The 18,386-nt window shown below is 48.0% G+C and overlaps 6 protein-coding genes across 6 annotated transcripts; 4 read left to right on the forward strand and 2 right to left on the reverse strand.

Annotated features, from left to right (window-relative positions):
* Positions 1-2,441: 2,441 nt before the first annotated feature.
* Positions 2,442-3,998, reverse strand: F4822DRAFT_431740 (uncharacterized protein; the record flags this gene model as incomplete). The annotated part of the gene is made up of 4 exons (XM_051461528.1): positions 2,442-2,778; positions 3,081-3,583; positions 3,672-3,727; positions 3,878-3,998. The coding sequence occupies 4 exons, from the start codon at positions 3,996-3,998 to the stop codon at positions 2,442-2,444; spliced, it is 1,017 nt and encodes a 338-aa protein (XP_051312648.1).
* A 915-nt stretch (positions 3,999-4,913) lies between these two features.
* F4822DRAFT_328676 (cytochrome P450) lies at positions 4,914-7,464 on the forward strand. Its single transcript, XM_051455595.1, has 6 exons — positions 4,914-5,526; positions 5,592-5,712; positions 5,772-6,137; positions 6,191-6,242; positions 6,297-6,937; positions 6,994-7,464. The coding sequence occupies exons 1-6, from the start codon at positions 5,259-5,261 to the stop codon at positions 7,157-7,159; spliced, it is 1,614 nt and encodes a 537-aa protein (XP_051312649.1). The 5' UTR covers positions 4,914-5,258; the 3' UTR covers positions 7,160-7,464.
* Positions 7,465-8,031: 567 nt separating this feature from the next.
* F4822DRAFT_328680 (uncharacterized protein) lies at positions 8,032-9,002 on the reverse strand. The gene has a single exon (XM_051455597.1). The coding sequence runs from the start codon at positions 8,702-8,704 to the stop codon at positions 8,141-8,143; it is 564 nt and encodes a 187-aa protein (XP_051312650.1). The 5' UTR covers positions 8,705-9,002; the 3' UTR covers positions 8,032-8,140.
* Positions 9,003-9,440: 438 nt separating this feature from the next.
* F4822DRAFT_431743 (carboxypeptidase S) lies at positions 9,441-11,330 on the forward strand (the record flags this gene model as incomplete). The annotated part of the gene is made up of 4 exons (XM_051461529.1): positions 9,441-9,781; positions 9,834-10,267; positions 10,321-11,079; positions 11,140-11,330. The coding sequence occupies 4 exons, from the start codon at positions 9,441-9,443 to the stop codon at positions 11,328-11,330; spliced, it is 1,725 nt and encodes a 574-aa protein (XP_051312651.1).
* Positions 11,182-13,617, forward strand: F4822DRAFT_328695 (rhomboid-domain-containing protein). The gene has a single exon (XM_051455598.1). It carries the CDS (start codon positions 11,731-11,733, stop codon positions 13,477-13,479), a length of 1,749 nt encoding a protein of 582 aa, XP_051312652.1. The 5' UTR covers positions 11,182-11,730; the 3' UTR covers positions 13,480-13,617.
* A 1,397-nt stretch (positions 13,618-15,014) lies between these two features.
* F4822DRAFT_328715 (uncharacterized protein) lies at positions 15,015-17,983 on the forward strand. The gene is made up of 3 exons (XM_051455599.1): positions 15,015-16,642; positions 16,692-16,770; positions 16,825-17,983. The coding sequence occupies exons 1-3, from the start codon at positions 15,116-15,118 to the stop codon at positions 17,691-17,693; spliced, it is 2,475 nt and encodes an 824-aa protein (XP_051312653.1). The 5' UTR covers positions 15,015-15,115; the 3' UTR covers positions 17,694-17,983.
* Positions 17,984-18,386: the final 403 nt, after the last annotated feature.

The raw sequence follows: 18,386 nt of genomic DNA on the forward strand, positions 1-18,386 counted from the left end.
GCTATTGAGTTGAGTCGTGGTAATGTTTGGTCTATCAACCACATCTACCATTGTCAGTGAGAACACTATGTAACAAAAGGCAATGGAGGTTTCAAGAGACAATCGCAGAGTATATAATTAGGACCGGACGATTTGTCCTCTTGTGATTTCTCGATTTTCATACGGTACGAGCGACAACACCTGTTCTCTCGGTACCTTCCATCGCCGCGTATACACGATGGACATCCCGGTTTGAAGGGAATAAGCCATACGAGCACCAAGCCTCTAGGAGATATCTAGGTAGTCGTGTGAGTTTTCTCCTGGCATCAGCTATCATGGGGAGAACTAGGTATACCAGAATTCAATGGCCCTCATGGTGGCACCAACACACTTCCCAATCGAGAAGGTCGGCTCCGAAATGCGTGAATATGAAGACTACCCGGTTGTGGATCTTGATGGACATCACAATTACCCCTCTCATACACAGATGATTAAAATCGCCTTTTCAAACCAATATATTGGCTATTTTGGGCATTACCCCGGTGAACCCAATGTGGACAAATGTTTGTCCACATTACCAAATCAATGCTGTACATACGGGATCCATCCTTATCCACGAACCACGCCGAAGAGAAAAGGCATTCCCTTACCAGTAGGCTGGGTGGGCATCGCCGAGATCGCACGGGCGTAATTGCATATGACGGGGATAAAACCGAATTGATATTCTTTCTGGCCTCATATACCCGTTGGTCAAATTAAAGATGCCGCATGCATCAGTCAACGTACCACTTCGCGCCCATCCTTGCGATGCACTTCCTGGTTTCATGGGTACCTAGTAGGTTGGTAGGTTGATACTATTCCGTCTGCCCCGGAAGATCGAGCTGGGGAACGCCCTTGAAAATCCATAGCACAAATGGAATATAGTTGATGCCGTCTCCATAACGTCAGTTGGGACGAAGTTCGCAACTAATTCCAATCTCAGCGTCGCAGCCCAAGACTATGGTTCCACCCTCGGTTAAAGTTGTCACATTTCTAGCTTTCTACCAACATCTTTCCTCTCTTTTTACAATTTTTATCGAGCCATGTTACCTAGCTAGAACCGGGAACAGTCATTTGACGAATCGGCCCGTCGACAGGGCAAGTCCGGCGGGTACGGTGAACAGGGCGATCCATTGGTTTGCCGGACTGCCGGATCAGGCTATTAATGGGAATGGGATGTCGTGATGGGACGGAAAGGTCCGCCCAGTCAGAAGGTTGTTTTACCCAGTTCGGGGGAGTGTGGATGGGGGAGGGATGGGGATTGGGGAACCACGCTTGCGGTATCTGGTGCCACTTGTGATTTATGCAGTCCACGTTGCAGTGAGGGGGCGATGCGGGTGCGCGGGCGGCTCGTCTCCTGTTGTGACATAACCTTACCAGATCATCGGGAAGCATCCATGGATTCGCGAGACTAAGCTGCTTGTGATTGGCTCGCAGATCAAAACCGGGCTCAACTTCTTGGGTACGTGGGTGCTTGGCTCCGACAGAATGGGTCAGCTTTTGGAAAATTTGCAAGTTATTTTTTTCGCAATTGTGGCCTTATTATTCCCTACCCGGTTGTTGGAACGCTTGTATATGTGGAGTTTGCGCTACGGTGTTTGCTTGATGGAGCTGGTTCCGGGCTCTTGGGTGAAAAGGACGCCGATGGTAAGAAGTAGGGGGTGAGTACCTAGGTAATATGATGAAGAGAAAGAGTCCTTGGAAGAGGGGGAAGGAAGATACGCGCCTAGGTAGGTACTTGGGAGGGTATAATGCGATATCGTTAAGAGGTATGTAGTCATCACCAATTAGGAATAATGGGGACGAGAACCTCAATGAGGCTTAGATCCGGCAGAATAGATATCGTTCTGAGAATGCTGACATTAATATTTAGTAATTATTTCGGATATGCCCCAAGAAGCCGAATTTGGAACAACTTCAGACGAAAAATCCAAAGTTCGTCCATTAAATACCGTTTGTCGGTTTGATATGAACCTCCTAGTTAATAAGAGTGTATGTCATTCCTGCGGTCCAGTTAATAAGCACTTAAACATTCGTATAATGTAATATAGAGGTCATATTATAGGTTTTTATGGCTTTTGCCGCAGTTAGCAACTCGTTTTTGAAGGTGATATATTCCCCCCTACCCTTAGACGAGTTCCAATACTCCTAACATTGCGTTGCCCAGCCTTTGTCTAGTCCTAAGAGAGTAATTGACTTAGCGATTGGGTCTATCTACCTTTAAAGCTGGGAAACTCACGAAATATGGAAGTTGGACGTCAGACGCTACAACCACCAGGGGGTATTCATATTCAGTAAACTGTTTGGCATTGTTGAGGTAAATGGGTCAAAATTTGACCGCTTTTCTATTTCGCCCACTGAAAACCCGAATAAGTACACACAAGAGTCCCCGTATACGTATTTTGAAAAGTCCCTTTGCTCTTTTACAACGGAGAAACTGCTTCGTCGCCGCTAATATAAAATGATTTGCCATGTCCTGGTGACTGCGATCGTTCCACCGCATACGTATAATCGGCTCGAATCCCACTACCGTGGACACCGCTCTCTGCAGATGGGTCTTTATCTGGGTCTCCATCCTTCAGCTGCTCCCAATTGCCCTGAGCGTGGACCGTCGTAAGACTGAAACCCACATCGGTCGGGTTGCGAAATTTGGTTCGGGATCCTGATCCACGATCGTGGTTGGGCAAGCTGCCGAACGTGATGAGGGACTTTGGACTAAAGCGATCCCAAGGTTTTCGGGAAGTTCTCTGCGAGTCATCTCTGTTCCTGATAAACAATCGGCGCAAAATCGGAACTGAACTAGCTATGCACCCGATTCCTATTTCGATATTCGAAAAAAGGGCAATGTGTCCGACCCAAACTGCATGATGCGGATCCATCAAATTAGCACAACGTCCCAACCGAGTTGGCGGTGGTCATGACTTACACAAAAGATTGTCCGTTGGGTTATTATAGTGAGTAATGTAAAAAGCCCTAATTATAGTGACGATTGATGCCCTACTCATGACGAAGTCCGTTAATCCCAGGTAGAACGAGTAGGAGATTTAAGGATGGGCACCCACATAGAAGCGAAAGACAACAGAGCATACGCCGACCATTTCGACTTCTTGTCCATCTGAGTATTCCACAATATGATACCTGGCAACACCGCGCAAGCTAAGTCTGTCGCGACAGTGGACCCCGTTGCGGTGTGACTAAGACCGATCATCACCTCCATTGGTGCGCAATATGCCTCGCTAGAGAGCACCAAGGATGGTTTCCAAGATGCTTCTAGCGGACGGCAGACGAGCATGTCACCGATGAAGGTTACGAGGTAAGAAGCCCAAGTGATGACCAGCAACACCCAAACCGCTCTCTGCATCGCTTGCCTTGTTCCTGCGATTCGCAGTAATGTCACGCAGACAGAACTCTTCACCGTGGCGAGGGCATGGACGTATACGAGGATCCATATTGTGAAGTATTTCTTGCCTTCCTCGGAGAAGAACTCATTGTGTTTGTCGTCTCGGGAACCAAGACCCACGGAAGCGGCGTAACATGATAAGGCGACAGCGGCAGCGTACACAAACTGAATTTTCTATTCGTCAGCTTGCTAGATCTCGAGAAACGGACTCCAGATGTGTTATTTGGTTATTTTCGCTAGGATGGGGACGTACCGTTCCAAAAACCATCAAATTATCATCCAAGCCGAACACTCCGTTTATGAGCCTTACTAGAGGTTTAAAATTTGTGAGTATTTTCCATGAGAGATTATCATCTAACTGATTCAGAAAACTTGCTCTAAGGATGTGCCACTCCCAAAGGGAGCAATAGAAGCTATATATGCAAGTATATGGATGAAAAAGGTAATGGGTGGTCGTACCGTATGTTCTTCCACCCACCGTCAAGGCCGAGAAAAACAGAAAAACCAAAGACACAACGACTATCGCTAAGGAAAGGCCTTCCAATGGTATAAACTTGGCGTTGGGGTCCACAGTAGCCATATTATTTGCGATGAGCTCAAGAAAATACAGAAAACACAACAAAATAACGCTTGATATTTCTTTAAGGCATCTTGCTTGGTATAATCATTGCATTTATACATACCTATCCGATACGATATACACTTCACCGACTGGTTCTATCAACTCGATTCTTGATTCTAGAGAACATGTTTGCTTTGATGTTTTTCTTTTTCCTCCCCATACTAAAGACGCCACGGGACGGCCCGGAGACGCCACTCCGAAGGGGGTCAAGCGTTGAAACTGAGACTTAGGTCTATAGAATTTCGTCGAAAATGACGAGTTCGGTTTCACGAGAATCTGGGCTAATGAAAGAGTACGAGAGTGCAGATCGTGAGAACTGTGGCTGGATTTAGCGTAATAGCAGCAAACTCAAGACCTGGTAATCGGGTAGTCTCCTCCGATGAGAATTGCCTGATCTGCTGTGGTCTTTTGCATGAATATGATGCGTTGTGGCGTTCTGGGCCGTTTCAAGGTAAAATTGCTTCCCGCTCTCCCCAGCTATCCCCAGTTCTTCTCCGGTTCGAGTTTAGGGTTCTGACCTTTTGTTCCTTCGTTCATCCCTAGCCGTAATTCTGCACTAGTTTGGAAGATACGACAGCAAATCGTTCCAACAATGACAAGATATATGATCATTAAGTATGCTTGTATCAAGATATGGTAAACAACTATATCAAAAATTGCATCTTACTGGAATAGGTAACATTACATTTTGTAGGTCACATTCATGTGATACTTCATATACGTAAGGCTAAACATCGTGTGGGAAACAAGGGTGATAGTAAGCCGGGCACTTTCATTGGCTAAATTAAGCAAACAAATTGGGATTTATATTGGATAGCTCCCTAGTGCGAGCCGTCTGGCGTCTAAGAAGGATCGCGGAAGATTTGCTAGTTTGGTGATATAAGTTATATTGATCATGTGCGGGCATGGTTACATATCTGTAACTCCCCGACGTATATGCTAACCCCTATTCGCATCAGAGACCACACCTCCTTATCGAGTCTAATAAGACCCGCTCTATGGCCACTACGCCCCGCAGTGACAAGACTTTTGGATATGGCTAGATCGAAGATGCCACGTCCGTTGGGTACCACCCGCCCAACAGGTTAAAGAGCAAAGGCGTCCCGGCAGAAAGGTTCAGGATTCCCGTCACACACATAGCATCGTACAGCAGGTTTCGTTACCACCACCCTGCCTCCCAAGTGTGCCTGCCTTCCTCCCTCCTTCCCTCCCCAAATCATGACTGCCCACGAAGTCTTACTGGCCTCGTTGCCATCCCGCGACAGACTGCTCGAGAATCTGACGGTTCGTAATGGCCTTTTGCTTATTTGCGGATGGCTGGTCTTCGAGCTGGCTCGGGCCGCTTACAATATCTCCCCACTCCACCCCCTCTACCGAATCCCCGGCCCGAAGTTAGCGGCCGCGACATATCTACCCGAGTTTTGGTATGACTGCGTGAAATTCGGCCGATACACCCGAGTAATTGAGAAAATGCACCAGCAATATGGTATGAACTTACTTAATTGCCACCCAAGTAATTAGATGTTCGTCCTAAACTGACATCAACTTCAGGCCCCATAGTTCGTATCAATCCGTATGAAGTGCACTGCAATGACGCCCAATTCGTCGACGAGATTTACGCGGTTGGTGGTCGGAAGCGGGACAAGTCGTACCACCAAGTTAGCGGCTCGACGTAAGATTCCCAGCCATCCTAATTTCAATGTTGTCGGCGATTGAAGCTCACAACCATAGTATGGAACTTTCTGGATTCGGAACCGCCGACCACGAGGTCCACCGGCTGCGCCGTGCACCTTTAGCCAAGTTCTTCTCCAGGATCCAGATCGCCAAGCTAGAGACGCACATCCAAGACCTGGTACAGCAACTCTGCGGCAAGTTGCTCGCCGAGACGGGCAAAAATGTGCCCATCAACGTTCAAGAAGCGTACAGTTGCTTCACTTCGGATGCCGTCGCCGACTACTGCTTCGGCGAAAGCTTCGGGTTCCTCGCGCAAGATTCGTTCGAGCCTAACTTCCGAGAGCCATTGTACTCGATGTTGCAGACTGTCTTCCTTTTCCGTTTCTTCCCCTTCTTGAAGCACACTGTCGCTGCAAGCTCATGGTTCGTAATACCGACACCTAGATAGACAAAAAACAATACTCACAGCGCCGTAGGCTTAAGGACTACCTACCTGAGGGCACAAGACTCCTCATCAGAACCCTGAACGTACGTATCATTCTAATCCATAAAAAAGGTGACACCATTGCTAACAAGCAACAGATCGACATGCCCAACCGCATCATGAAGACCAAGCAAGACGTCGACGCAGGCATCGTCCGCGACCGTAAAACCGTCTTCGGAGAACTTCTCTACTCAGACCTCCCACCCAAAGAGAAATCCGTCCGCCGTCTCGCCGACGAAGCCGCAGCAGTTCTAGGCGGCGGTACCGAGACAGCCAGCTGGACCCTCTCAGTGCTAACATACCACCTCCTAGCCCAACCCCATATCCTCGCCAAAATGGCCGATGAGATGCAAACCGTAGTATCCGACCCCAAGAGACTGCCCCCATGGACCGTTCTCGAGAAGTTACCCTACTTCACCGCTGTCTTGCAAGAGGGTCTTCGTCTATCCTACGGTATCGCAGCGCGTACTACCCGTGTGCCTACTGAGGAGGATCTCGTGTACCGCGGCGTGTGGATGCCTGCTGGTGCGGAGAAGCCGGCGCAGGTCTCGTATATTATTCCCCGTGGATACGGTATCGGTATGTCTGCTGTGATGATGCACCATGATGAGGAGCTGTTCCCGGACTCGCACCGCTTTTTGCCGGAGCGGTGGTTGGATCAGAATGGTCAGCGCAGGAAGGAGCTTGATCGTTATTTGTTGTCGTTTTCGAAGGGTAGTCGAGGGTGCTTAGGTCAGAAGTAAGTTTGCCATTGTGTCCTGTTTCTGCACGTTCTGGGTTGCTAACGGTGAATAGTCTTGCCCTCTGCGAGTTGCATCTTTCTCTTGCTGCGCTTACACTAAGGGTGCTTCCGCGTATGCGTCTATTTGAGACTACTGAGGATGATGTTAAGTACGACCATGACATGTTCGTGCCCCTGCCCAAGGATGGTAGCAAGGGTGTACGAGTGGTCATTGTATAAGCGAGGGTTTAACACCGAGTTATAATGTTGAGTCACAACGACTCTAATTATTATGAATGGTTACGTATGGGGGCTGGGGCCCCTTAATGGGATTCAACACCTCTAGTTGACATACCATTGTTTGGTATGGTTGACATTATGGAATGGCGGAGTTTTGTAGGATCTACGGTGTGGCCTGGAGTGATACCGCTGGATGGTGGGTGTAAGGATGGAGTAAGGTAGGTAGGTAATATCTTTCAAATTCTTTTAAGGAGTTGAAGAGACTGTCAAATAGGTAGTATATCAGGAGGGGATACCCATTCATTTAATATAGTCCTCAACATGACCTTTCAAACGAACACGATGTCCACATTTCGGTGAGAGCGGGGAAGGAATGTATATATTCGTTGTCCCATGTCTCAGGGGCCACAATTATATTGGCTTTGGCCTCTCCTTTCTCCTCTTGGGTCCGTGCTCTGCCTCCTTGTCAATGTGTCTATAGTCTTGTTGCGGCTAATAGTGGTGCTGCATATATCGGCCGGGGTCGTCGGTCGGCATGATTCGTGATCAATAAATACTGGCCCGTGCAGAATATATCCCAATTTGATAACACATTGACCGTTTTCTGGGTTAAAAGGGGTTAGTTAATCTTCGTATGGGTTTCTGCGGGCTGTTTACTGCCACGTTATGATGACTGACTGGAAGCAATAGAGACGAGTAGGCGCCGAACGTAGTGGATTTGAGACCTGCATATCTTGATATGATAGAAGTACCCAGTTGCCATGCATCATCCACTATTGACTCGTCCTGCACAACCGCGCCTATATCCATCTCCTAGGTTTTCACCCATCCACCCCTATTTTGCATACGATTGGTACTTTTAGTAATCTCCCGATCATTTTCTCCTGTACTCCTCAACACCACCGGTGCTTGCTGTATAATAGCTAACACGAAACTCAAAGCTTCTATTCTTGTTTTCCCCATCTAGTGTATCACGCCGTATTACAAGTGCATACCACCCTCCGGGTCGTCGTCCTCATCTTCGGGCGGCATTCGACTCTGGAGTTGTCTTAAAAGTTCTCGCTCTTCAGCACCGAGCTGACTTATGGTGCCCGTTTGGAATGTACCATCTTGCCATGCTGGATGTTGTGTTTGGTCGCTTGCTCCAGTTCCATTAACCCCGTTCGTCAAGTGATCAGAATCAGTATTGCCACCGTCCGTTGCAGCAGTCTCCTCATCAGCCTTCCCTTGGAACTCCCGCCAACTTAAGCCACGACCTTCTACCTCAACTCGTATTAGCTCGATGCGCTCTTGCATGCGGGTGATAACTGCTTCGTTTTCGGCGATAGCGTCGATACAGTCTTGGTCCGGTTGAGTAGTCTCGCCTTGTTGATCTAGAGTGGGGGCTCGTCCTTCGGCGTAAGGCTTCAGTTCGGCATTGGAATAGTCTAGATGAGCTATTGAGTTGCGCAGCTCTAGAACCTTTAAAGCGAGGCTCTCAGCAGGTAGGTCCTTAAGAGCTTCGGCGAAACGAGCTGGGTTTATAGGTTGTGTTTCGGAAGACATGATGTTTGCTTGGACTAGAACCGTAGACTTCAGTAGTTATTTCTAAAAAGAATCTAAGGATAGAAGAGCTGAAATGTGTCTGATTCTTTGCCCTTGGTGTCGTTTGAAGTCGTCGCAATTGAGAAGTTGCCTGGAGAGAGTGTGGTACGTACCTAGGTACCTTAAGCTGACAAGACAAAGGCAAACACCTAGTTTATCGATAAGATGATCTGGAAACTTTTCGGTGGGGATCTCAAAGGAGCTTGAACCACCAAAGTGGATATCTAGGTGCGGGGTGTGCGGGGCAATTAAGTCATCGGGCGAACCCGACAATCGGAAGCGAGCTTTCGATAGCAAATATTTTAGATCGTCGTAGCCATCGCTAACTCTCTCCACCCCTTTCCTACTTGAGAAGCTTGACTGTTCGGCTGTTCAAGGAATTCCCAAATGATGCGATAAGAGCCCTGTATTTCGGCATCTGTCCCGATGTCCCATTACGTACAGTTCCCTCCTTTATCTTTCTGAAAAAGCTCATGCCCGCTCCAATTGACCATTCAGAGCTGTTGTGCCCCTGCAATATGAACTCATTATCACTGTACTCGGTGGTTGGGGTAGCTATCGAGCCGAGCGAAACAAAACTATCTGGGCTTCCAATTTTTTGGTTGCAACTTTGATCTTGAAATATTTTTGTACACTGTTAATTGTCCATAGCGACCAATTCAAACACCATTGAGCTCGTTTTGACTGAGATACCACAATGATTGTGTCTAAGTTGGCTCTTGTAGCCGGGGCTCTGTCTACAGGTGCCCTAGCTCGCTCTGTCCTTCACGATAATGTTCAAGAAGTGCTCGAGAGCGATTCAACGACCGAGTTCAAATGTGATATTCCACCGGCATTAGATCCTTCGAAAGATGGTCTACCAGCAGCTCGGGATATCTTCTCTGACGAGAAAGCATTACAGCTTCAAGTCAAGAGACACTCCACTATTGTGAAAATACCTTCTATCTCGTACGATGATAACGGAGAACCTGGAGACGACCCTAGATGGGACGTATTCTACGATTTACATAGAGCCTTCGCTGCTTTATATCCTAACATGTAAGCGTCTATACCGTAATCATCTATTAGCGTTCCTAACAGCATGAAATAGCCATCTTCGGATGGACCGCGAGACTGTGAACACATTCGGTCTAGTATTCACGATCAAAGGAACTGAGCCTGCGCTCAAACCCATTCTACTTGCTGCGCACCAAGACGTTGTACCCGTTGCCGATGCTTCAACTTGGACGTATCCACCGTTCTCTGCCCATTTCGATGGACAATGGCTATGGGGAAGAGGCGCATCGGATGACAAGAACAGTCTGACAGGTCTCCTGTCGGCCTTGGAAACACTCCTAGCAAATCCTCTCTGGGTACCTAGGCGAACTATTCTAGTGGCCCTCGGGTTTGATGAAGAATGTTCCGGTCGTCGGGGAGCTGGTCACATTGGACCATTCCTGGAGAAACGATATGGTCCTAATTCATTAGCTCTGATCCTCGACGAAGGTGGAATGGGATTGCAACTTCTTGGCAATGATACACTATGTGAGAAGCATTGGAATATGCCCTGAAGTATTCTCCAACTAACCATGCAATAGACGCGCTCCCGGCTGTTAGAGAAAAGGGTCATGTGGATATCTGGCTAGAGCTCTATGTCAATGGAGGTCACTCATCGACCCCTTTCCCACACACGGGCATTGGCATATTGGCTGAGTTCGTCAACCAGCTAGAATCCAATCCCTGGAAACCTAAACTCATCGAAGGCTCCCCGATCTATAACCACTTCGTCTGCCAGGCGAGGTATTCTCCGGACGCGGCACCGAATATCACGAAACTGATAAACAAGGGAGACTTGGATACGCTAACTGAAGAGCTAGCGACAATTGATCGTGCAACCCAGTATCGTATACAAACTTCTCAGGCTGTCGATTATTTCATCGGAGGAGTAAAGATTAACGCTATGCCCGAGTATATCAAGATCGGTGTTAACCACCGTGTCGCACCTCAGGACTCGATTGAAGCGGTGAAGGCCAACATCCTTAAGCAGATCCAACCCATTGTCAAGAACTTTGGCTTGTCCGTTAGCGCATTCAAGGGAGAGGATCATAACCCGGAAATCGAGCTATTTGAGAACTTCGAGGACGGTGTTGTTAACCCGATGTATGATGTGGAATACAATGGCACACTCGTGCTCACTTCATCTCAACCCACTTTGGTTGCTCCGGTCTCACCTACATCGGGTCCGATCTGGGACGTTTTCTCGGGTACGATTCAGCATAGTTTTGCTTTTGAAGGTGGTAAAGTCGTTCCTGTAGGGGAATTGATGACGGGAAATACTGACACTCGTCATTATTTGAGTAAGTGCATTGTGAATATGTGTATTTGTTTGTTGATGGTTGCTAATACTTGATGCTCAGATTTGACTCGCCACGTTTACCGGTGGACGCCTACTCGTCAAGGGCATACCGCGAACGCCCATACCGTGGATGAGCGAATTGATATGCAGGCGCATTTGGACGCTGTAAGATTCTACTACGATTTAATCAGGAATTTTGACGCGTCTCCTGTCGCTGCTTTTGATGGTCAGACTGAGGTTGGAGAACTATAACAATAATAACGCTGGGATGTATTCAAAACGACTGAACGGGTGTTGAGTAAGTTTTGAAGAGCGAGAAATTGGTGCACATAAAAAGCAAGAATACGATCCAAAAAATACGATCATGAACCTTATGCAGAGTTTAAAGAGCAACCATTACGTAATCGGTTGATTCGGCCATGTTCATTACATAAGCATAGTGATAAGGTTTCCCGGCGCACGTCAGTGGCTTAGATAAGGTTAAATTGCCGCGGCTCACCACCTGCAGATCCGTTGAAATCCGATGCGATAAAGATTTCCTAGGGCTGTCAGCGCTCTCCAAGCTCTTGCCTAGGTCCATCTTCTCGGAATGCTCATGGATTATACAAGATTGATAGGCAACATAGAGGCATGATGGTATAAATTTTGTATCATGCCTGTTTTCCCTTCGTTTGCCCCGCCGTCAAGTTTTCGCCTTGGCTTGCGGGCGATCACTGGCAACTCCGGCAACTCACTAATTTCCTCGGCCGCTCGCTCATTTTCGACGAGATACCACCCCACCATACTATGCTCCCATTATAGCAGTAGAGGGGCTATAAATCGTCCGAGAATTACAACGAATTATTTTCCGCATATTGTCTCGCCCCGTATACCCATTCGAACGTTTAGATTCCGCGCGATCACCGAGTACGTGAGACTACCGGATTCCTACGAGGATCGCAAAGGACTGCCATTTCGAAAAGAGGATCTTAGCCAAAGGGATGTTAACAAGATTTTTGGGGCACACCTCGAAGCACCGGAAGCGAATAGACTTCTGAGGGTATTGCACGGGCGCCGAGTAGCGGGGACTCTGGAGGACCCGAGCCTTAAAGTGAATACCACCTACTTCAGTAATGCGGATCAAGAAAAAGCACTGAAATACTTGCGCGATAATATCCCCGTAGATGAAGTTATAAATGCTGGCCTACGTGCTGAAGATGAGCTTAAATATCTAGAGGCGCAAGAGAAGGGCGATGATAAACCCGAGGAGCAATTCGAAGAAACCGGTCACCAAGACCCACCGTCTGACGAGGTGGTGGAAAAGGTCGAGGTGCCAACTGGACGACTTCCGATGCCTAAAAGTGACTCACCGTATGGTGTGGGCTCGTTCGATCGAATCCGTGCCGAGAACATTGCGAAGCGTGAAGCGGAAGAGAAACGACTTGAAGCGGAACGGATAGACCGTGAGAGAGAAGAGGCGTTAGGCAATATTGGCACCTTACAAACTATCGAACAAAAACCGAGGGAGTTAAGTCCACGTATGAAGAAGTGGAGGGAACGCGGGACCTCTGACTTGAAGGAGTTTCCGAACATGAAACCTTGGGAACGTCTACTTCCCTCTCTAGCCATGACACTATTGGTTTTAGGAGGCTGTGTTGCATATGCCACCATGTATACAGCTCCTAAGAAATCGGGAAGAATATGGCCGGATATCCCTCCTGCCGCCGCGACCTGTCTTGCTCTTATCGGAATTAATTTGACGATTTGGTGCCTATGGAGGGCGCCACCGGTATGGCCTATCTTGAACCGATACTTCATCTTAGTGGCTGCAACGCCGCGGCCCCTTCAGTTGATTGGTGCTATGTTCTCACATCACCACTTTAACCATGTTGCTCTAAATATGGTCGCGCTTTGGTTCTTCGGCACTCGACTCCACGATGAAGTTGGTAGGGGAAACTTTCTTGCTATATACTTGACTTCCGGAGTTCTAGGTTTCATGACAAGTCTAGCAAATCTGGTACTTATCAGAGGGTTAGAGTTCACAACCCTTGGGGCGTCAGGAGGGATTTACGGTATCGTCGGCGCATTTTTCTGGCTGCATAGGTATGATGAGTTCAAACTATTCGGGTACCCACCCGATCCGATGTCTGGTCCACAAGGGTTGGCATTTCTCGGGTTGATTTTGGGCATGCATATTGTCCCGTTGCTCTCAAGGTCAAAGAAGATGAATAATTTAGATATAGCGTCGCATATAGGAGGTATGGTGGCTGGTGTGGCCAGTGCAGACCTCGTAAAGAGGCATATGGATCATAAGGCGAGGCTCCGTGCCGAGAAGCTGAAGACCATGGGCGCTCTAGAGAAGGTTGTGCTGATTAAGGATAAAGATCCGCAAAAAACGGCTCGATTGCCTGCTGGGCGTTGAGCAATGTGAAGATACGAAAACAAAAAACAAAAATATTGAATTCCAGGTATTGCTTTTGTACATATATAGATACCTGAGGCTGAAAATACGCCACTATATACTACTTGTACAAAATTGCATTCTGAGTATTGTTCTTAGGAGCTCTGAATACGAATTTACGTATCGTATCGTCTTCTTATTAGTCGAGACGGATCTGAAGAGCGCTTAATTTGATCCAACCATACGGTACACCAAGTAGCATTTTCAATTACTAATGTATCTATGTAGCCCTATGGGGAATTAAGTTATGTACCTAATGTACGTGCTTGATGATACCTTGAACAAGTACCGAAGTATATCCAGCCTTACGCAACTGGAAACAACCTTCTTGGGCATCCAGACACGTGCACAACTCTATTCGCCGGCTGGTATGGCATACGATATAGGACGATGGCTCAATATAGACGCGTGTCGCTGAATGACACCGGAAAAGTTCATTGGCGATAGGCAAGCTGCAATGCAAGAATGCAAGATCATACCACACTTATTGGAGCAGGTCATATAGATAAGTCAGATGGGATGAAAATAGATCAAGCCTGCAAGCCAGAATTGTTGAAATTGAATATCAGACGCACTGAAGCTGCGAGGCCTCCCCTGTTGAGATTATAAAGATGGCCCTGAAGAGTACATCAATACGTACCCTTAGGCGGTCAAGGTTAGCGCGTGCACATCCCCGTGGTAGCGCTGGGATGCCCCATTGCTCAAAATTGAGATGGGCTGGTCGGGAGGGAAGCTATGACCACATACCACGGGACTTCTAGCCATTGATCACTCGTCATCGAAGGTAAATCATTCCGGCGCCCCACTTCGCGCCAATGAGATGCGGCAACGCCTGCATGCTGAGGTTTGGCCTAGCTTTTTAGCCGTTGTCTGATTGGTTGGAAAAGAACGATTACTGCTGACTGCGGAAACTGCTGATCGTGAGATTAGTATTTTTTTTTTTCTATTGTTCCTGCTGCAGCTCGGAATCGGCACGCTGTTGTCTCATAATCTCACCCACAAAAATTAACATCCCATCCACTGTTTTTTCACCTGTTGCTAATTTTTTATCTTCCAACTACTTCGTTTCTGCCTTGAAGAGCCAAGGCCTGCATGTAATTATTATTGGTTTATAATCTATTGGCGTCCTATACGAATCTCAATTGAGCTTTTACTTTTTTTTTCTTTTTCTCCTTTTCGTCTAGTCTGTGCCTATCAAGACGGCTTTATCGAGTCCTGGTGTATTTTTTCTTGGCATACGTCTGAGGTCCCTTGTTTATTAGCTGATACCCTGATCCCTCGAAACTGTCGCGTTTCCTGATCAACGCTTCTTTTCCCATGCTTTTGGTGCATCTAACCGAAATTTGAATTTCAACAATTTTCTTAACTGTGCGACAATATCCCGTGGGTCTCATCTGAACAAAGCAACTTGTCGTGTCGAGGAATCGGCACTTAACAGGTTCGCGGCTCAGTCCTACGAATCCCCTGTCTTGTCAGCATCCAGTCAGCCCGTTACACCGACTGGTTCTGAAGTCTACAATTCACCGTAGAAATAATACTTTTTAATTAACTTCGAACTTGGGAAACGGCTGAGAATACTACCAATTCGTAAAACACCATGTCTGCACACCACCAAGACGATACCATCCTTCCTGAGGAGGAAGACCCGCGCAACCCCTATGCCTCTGCCAACAAATGGAGACATCAAGAATCTTCGTCCTTCGCCCGCGCGGCGCTTGCCCGAGATGCTCATTCCTCTAGCGGACACACCCGAGATCTATCCAACTTCCTAAACTCTGCGCGAGTCGAAAGCGATCACCCTCCCGCCAATGGAAACGCTCAACCAATCATCGTTGGTGGTACCGACGGTACGCACGATGGCGCAATTGTTGACGATGGAAAGGAGGTATTGTGCGGCCCTTTGTTAAATTACAGACGCATGGAAGACAGGACTTGGTATGGCAGCGTCTTGCTAGTGATAAAGGGCGGCGGCAAAACCCAGAGCTTTCAGCCTACCCTAAGCCTTGGCCGCGTAGAAACGGCCAGTGGACAAGCAGGCCTGGCCCAGGAGGGATCTATCACCAATGGCGCTGAGGGACCTGATGCGGACGGCTCTCGTGTTCGGAGTACCCATGGTGCCGACATTGAGGGTATCTGCCTTTACTCTGACTCTAGAACTACATTTTGGACGTTCCCACTTGTTTGCGACATCTCCGATACAGAGACGAAGTGGGCATACTCGATCGCCGACGTTCGTTACAAGAGTGAAACGAAACCTAAGACGAACTACTTCTTCATTCCTGCTATTGACGAGTCGATGCGCATCATGTTCCACTCGTGTAACGGCTTCAGTGTGGGTACCGACGAGGATGCTTGGAGCGGGCCGGCATTGTGGAACGACGTCATGAGAAACCACGCCAAAGCGCCTTTCCATGTCATGATTGGAGGTGGTGACCAAATCTATAACGACGGCATCCGAGTTAATGGACCTTTGCGGGAGTGGACAGATATTGGGAACCCTAAGAAGCGACGCGATTTCCCCTTCCCCGAGAGTCTACGAGCTGCTTGCGATAACTACTACTTGAATAACTACATTCGATGGTACTCGACCGAACCCTTTGCTGCTGCCAATGGACAAATACCACAGTTGAACATATGGGATGATCACGATATCATTGACGGTTTCGGGTCGTACGTCAACGAGTTCATGAAGTGTGATGTATTCCGAGGCATTGGTGGTACTGCGCACAAGTACTACATGCTTTTCCAACATCACCTAGCACCCCCAGCATCGACCTACACATCGGATGTGCCCGAGACAGGGGAAGCCGGTCTAGCACAGGATCCTAAGCAGCTTGTAGACACTTTTGTTAGACAACAGGCTTTTGATTCGTCTTACATCATCGGTAGCAGACCAGGACCATACGTTGCGGAACACTCCATGAACATGTTCAGCAAATTGGGCGCCAGAATTGCGTTCTTAGGTATTGATGCTCGTACCGAGCGCACACGGCATCAGGTCAACTACCCCGAGACGTACGATCTTATCTTTGAACGGGTAAGAAGTGAACTTGGCGCAGCCGCGGCCAATGGCCAACCCTTCAGACACTTAATCCTACTACTGGGTATCCCGATCGCGTATCCCGTAAGTAATTTTAGTATCTTGTCTTAGGACATCCGGCTAACAATACCAGCGTCTCACCTGGCTTGAAAACGTATTCAGCAGTCCGTTGATTGCCCCCGTCAAATTCTTGAACCGAAGATTTGGATTTGGTAAGTGGAGGCTCTTACTGTCATAACTTTCGCAATTATTTATCATTTTAATAGGTGGCGGCGTTTTCAACCACTTCGATGGCAGTGTGGATCTCTTGGACGATCTGGATGATCACTACACGGCCAGAACCCACAAGAAGGAACGAAATGCTCTTATCCAGCGCCTCTACGCCGTCTGCGCGGAATTCTCTGTCCGACTGACTATCCTTGGAGGCGATGTTCATCTGGCAGCCCTTGGACGATTCTACTCCAACCCCAACTTACACATTCCCGTCGAGCAAGATCATCGTTACATCGTGAACGTTATCTCTTCGGCTATCGTAAACAAGCCCCCGCCAGCGGCAATTGCGAACCTCCTAGCAAGTCGTAATAAAATTCATCATCTTGACCCGGATACAGATGAGACGCTCATGGCCCTCTTTGATAAGGATCCTGGAAACTCGAACAAGACGCGATCATCGAACAATGTCACTATGCCTAGCCGAAACTACGCCATTCTTACGGAAAACTCGCCCAATAACTCCGGCGCTGCCACAAACGGCCACAGCGAACCAACCGAGGCTGACGTATCAGAAAATCAATTTGATGGCAAAGATGGACACTCATACTTGTCGCGTGGTGAGCTAGGTGCGGGTACTAAACACAAGGCGGCCGACTTCCAGGCACATGGCCAGAATAATGACGGCGCTCTCGACGTGTGCATCCGCATAGAAATTGACCAGCACGATAAAGAGGGAAAGACTGAACCCTATGGTATGTCGATTCCTGCCCTCAACTATGAGGCTGGCAAGTTTGGCACCAACGCGCATACACATCACCTTCGTCACCATCGAAGTCGCCCGGGCACTTCCGGGGCAGCCAGTACTCTCGCTCCAAGCAGTGTACCCTCACTTCCAACCTCAGCACCTGAAGCGGGTCGCTAGAAGCTAGTCCGTTTGTTTCATGGTTGGTGTGAATGAAGCTCATTGCTTTACAATCTGGAGCGGAAGACTCCGAAGACTGCAATACGAAGCCAAGACAAGGAACGCATGCGCCATCGAATAGCCCGGTGGAGACGCAAAGGATTGCATCCTTGGCTGCCGGTCTAACTAGAAAGTAGGCCAGGAAAGACTGGCTACGTGTAGAAATGTAAACGAGGAATAAGGATAATAATACCCGAAGAGGAGGACAGCTGAAATATGTTGGTTCTCAAGTTCCCTTCATAGTTCTGTACTTTTATACCCTGCTGCTAATAATTCCGTTCGCAGCCCCTGGTATGTCAATAAATGTTGTATCCATCTTACTCGTCCCATGACTAGGCGAATCTGCGGATGCCTGCCCCACAAGTCATGAATCGATAATAGAAAGTATTAGGAATTAGAAGGGGTTTGCGCAAGGGGTACGGACGTATCTAGCCGTTTGAATCGGATGCTTGATAAATGCTCGGGTCTGCCTACCGATAGTAGAAGTCAAAGTACCGAGCCATGAGCATTATAGTGGCTGCGGAGCCATTTACATAGAAGCTCATGCCGAATTCGGCTTGATTGAAGCTATCATCGAGCTTCCTATTGGTCCGTTTCTTTCAATTGAATTCGCACCTTCTTTGCCCCGCAATACCGTTCGTTTATGCTGTAGCA

The sequence above is a fragment of the Hypoxylon trugodes genome, assembly GCF_022578975.1.
Source record: "Hypoxylon trugodes strain CBS 135444 unplaced genomic scaffold F4822scaffold_7, whole genome shotgun sequence".
In the NCBI taxonomy this organism is placed as follows: Eukaryota; Fungi; Ascomycota; class Sordariomycetes; order Xylariales; family Hypoxylaceae; genus Hypoxylon; species Hypoxylon trugodes.

What these genes read in the sequence shown, in the direction of transcription:
- F4822DRAFT_328715 (XM_051455599.1), top strand. Translation starts at nt 15,116, where the DNA reads ATGTCTGCACACCACCAAGACGATACCATCCTTCCTGAGGAGGAAGAC. An exon ending in GTATCCCGATCGCGTATCCC is followed by an intron (nt 16,643 to 16,691) that starts GTAAGTAATTTT and finishes TAACAATACCAG; the next exon opens with CGTCTCACCTGGCTTGAAAA. An exon ending in GAACCGAAGATTTGGATTTG is followed by an intron (nt 16,771 to 16,824) that starts GTAAGTGGAGGC and finishes TCATTTTAATAG; the next exon opens with GTGGCGGCGTTTTCAACCAC.
- F4822DRAFT_328676 (XM_051455595.1), top strand. Translation starts at nt 5,259, where the DNA reads ATGACTGCCCACGAAGTCTTACTGGCCTCGTTGCCATCCCGCGACAGA. An exon ending in ACTGTCGCTGCAAGCTCATG is followed by an intron (nt 6,138 to 6,190) that starts GTTCGTAATACC and finishes ACAGCGCCGTAG; the next exon opens with GCTTAAGGACTACCTACCTG. An exon ending in TCCTCATCAGAACCCTGAAC is followed by an intron (nt 6,243 to 6,296) that starts GTACGTATCATT and finishes AACAAGCAACAG; the next exon opens with ATCGACATGCCCAACCGCAT.
- F4822DRAFT_328680 (XM_051455597.1), bottom strand. Translation starts at nt 8,704, where the DNA reads ATGTCTTCCGAAACACAACCTATAAACCCAGCTCGTTTCGCCGAAGCT.
- F4822DRAFT_328695 (XM_051455598.1), top strand. Translation starts at nt 11,731, where the DNA reads ATGCCTGTTTTCCCTTCGTTTGCCCCGCCGTCAAGTTTTCGCCTTGGC.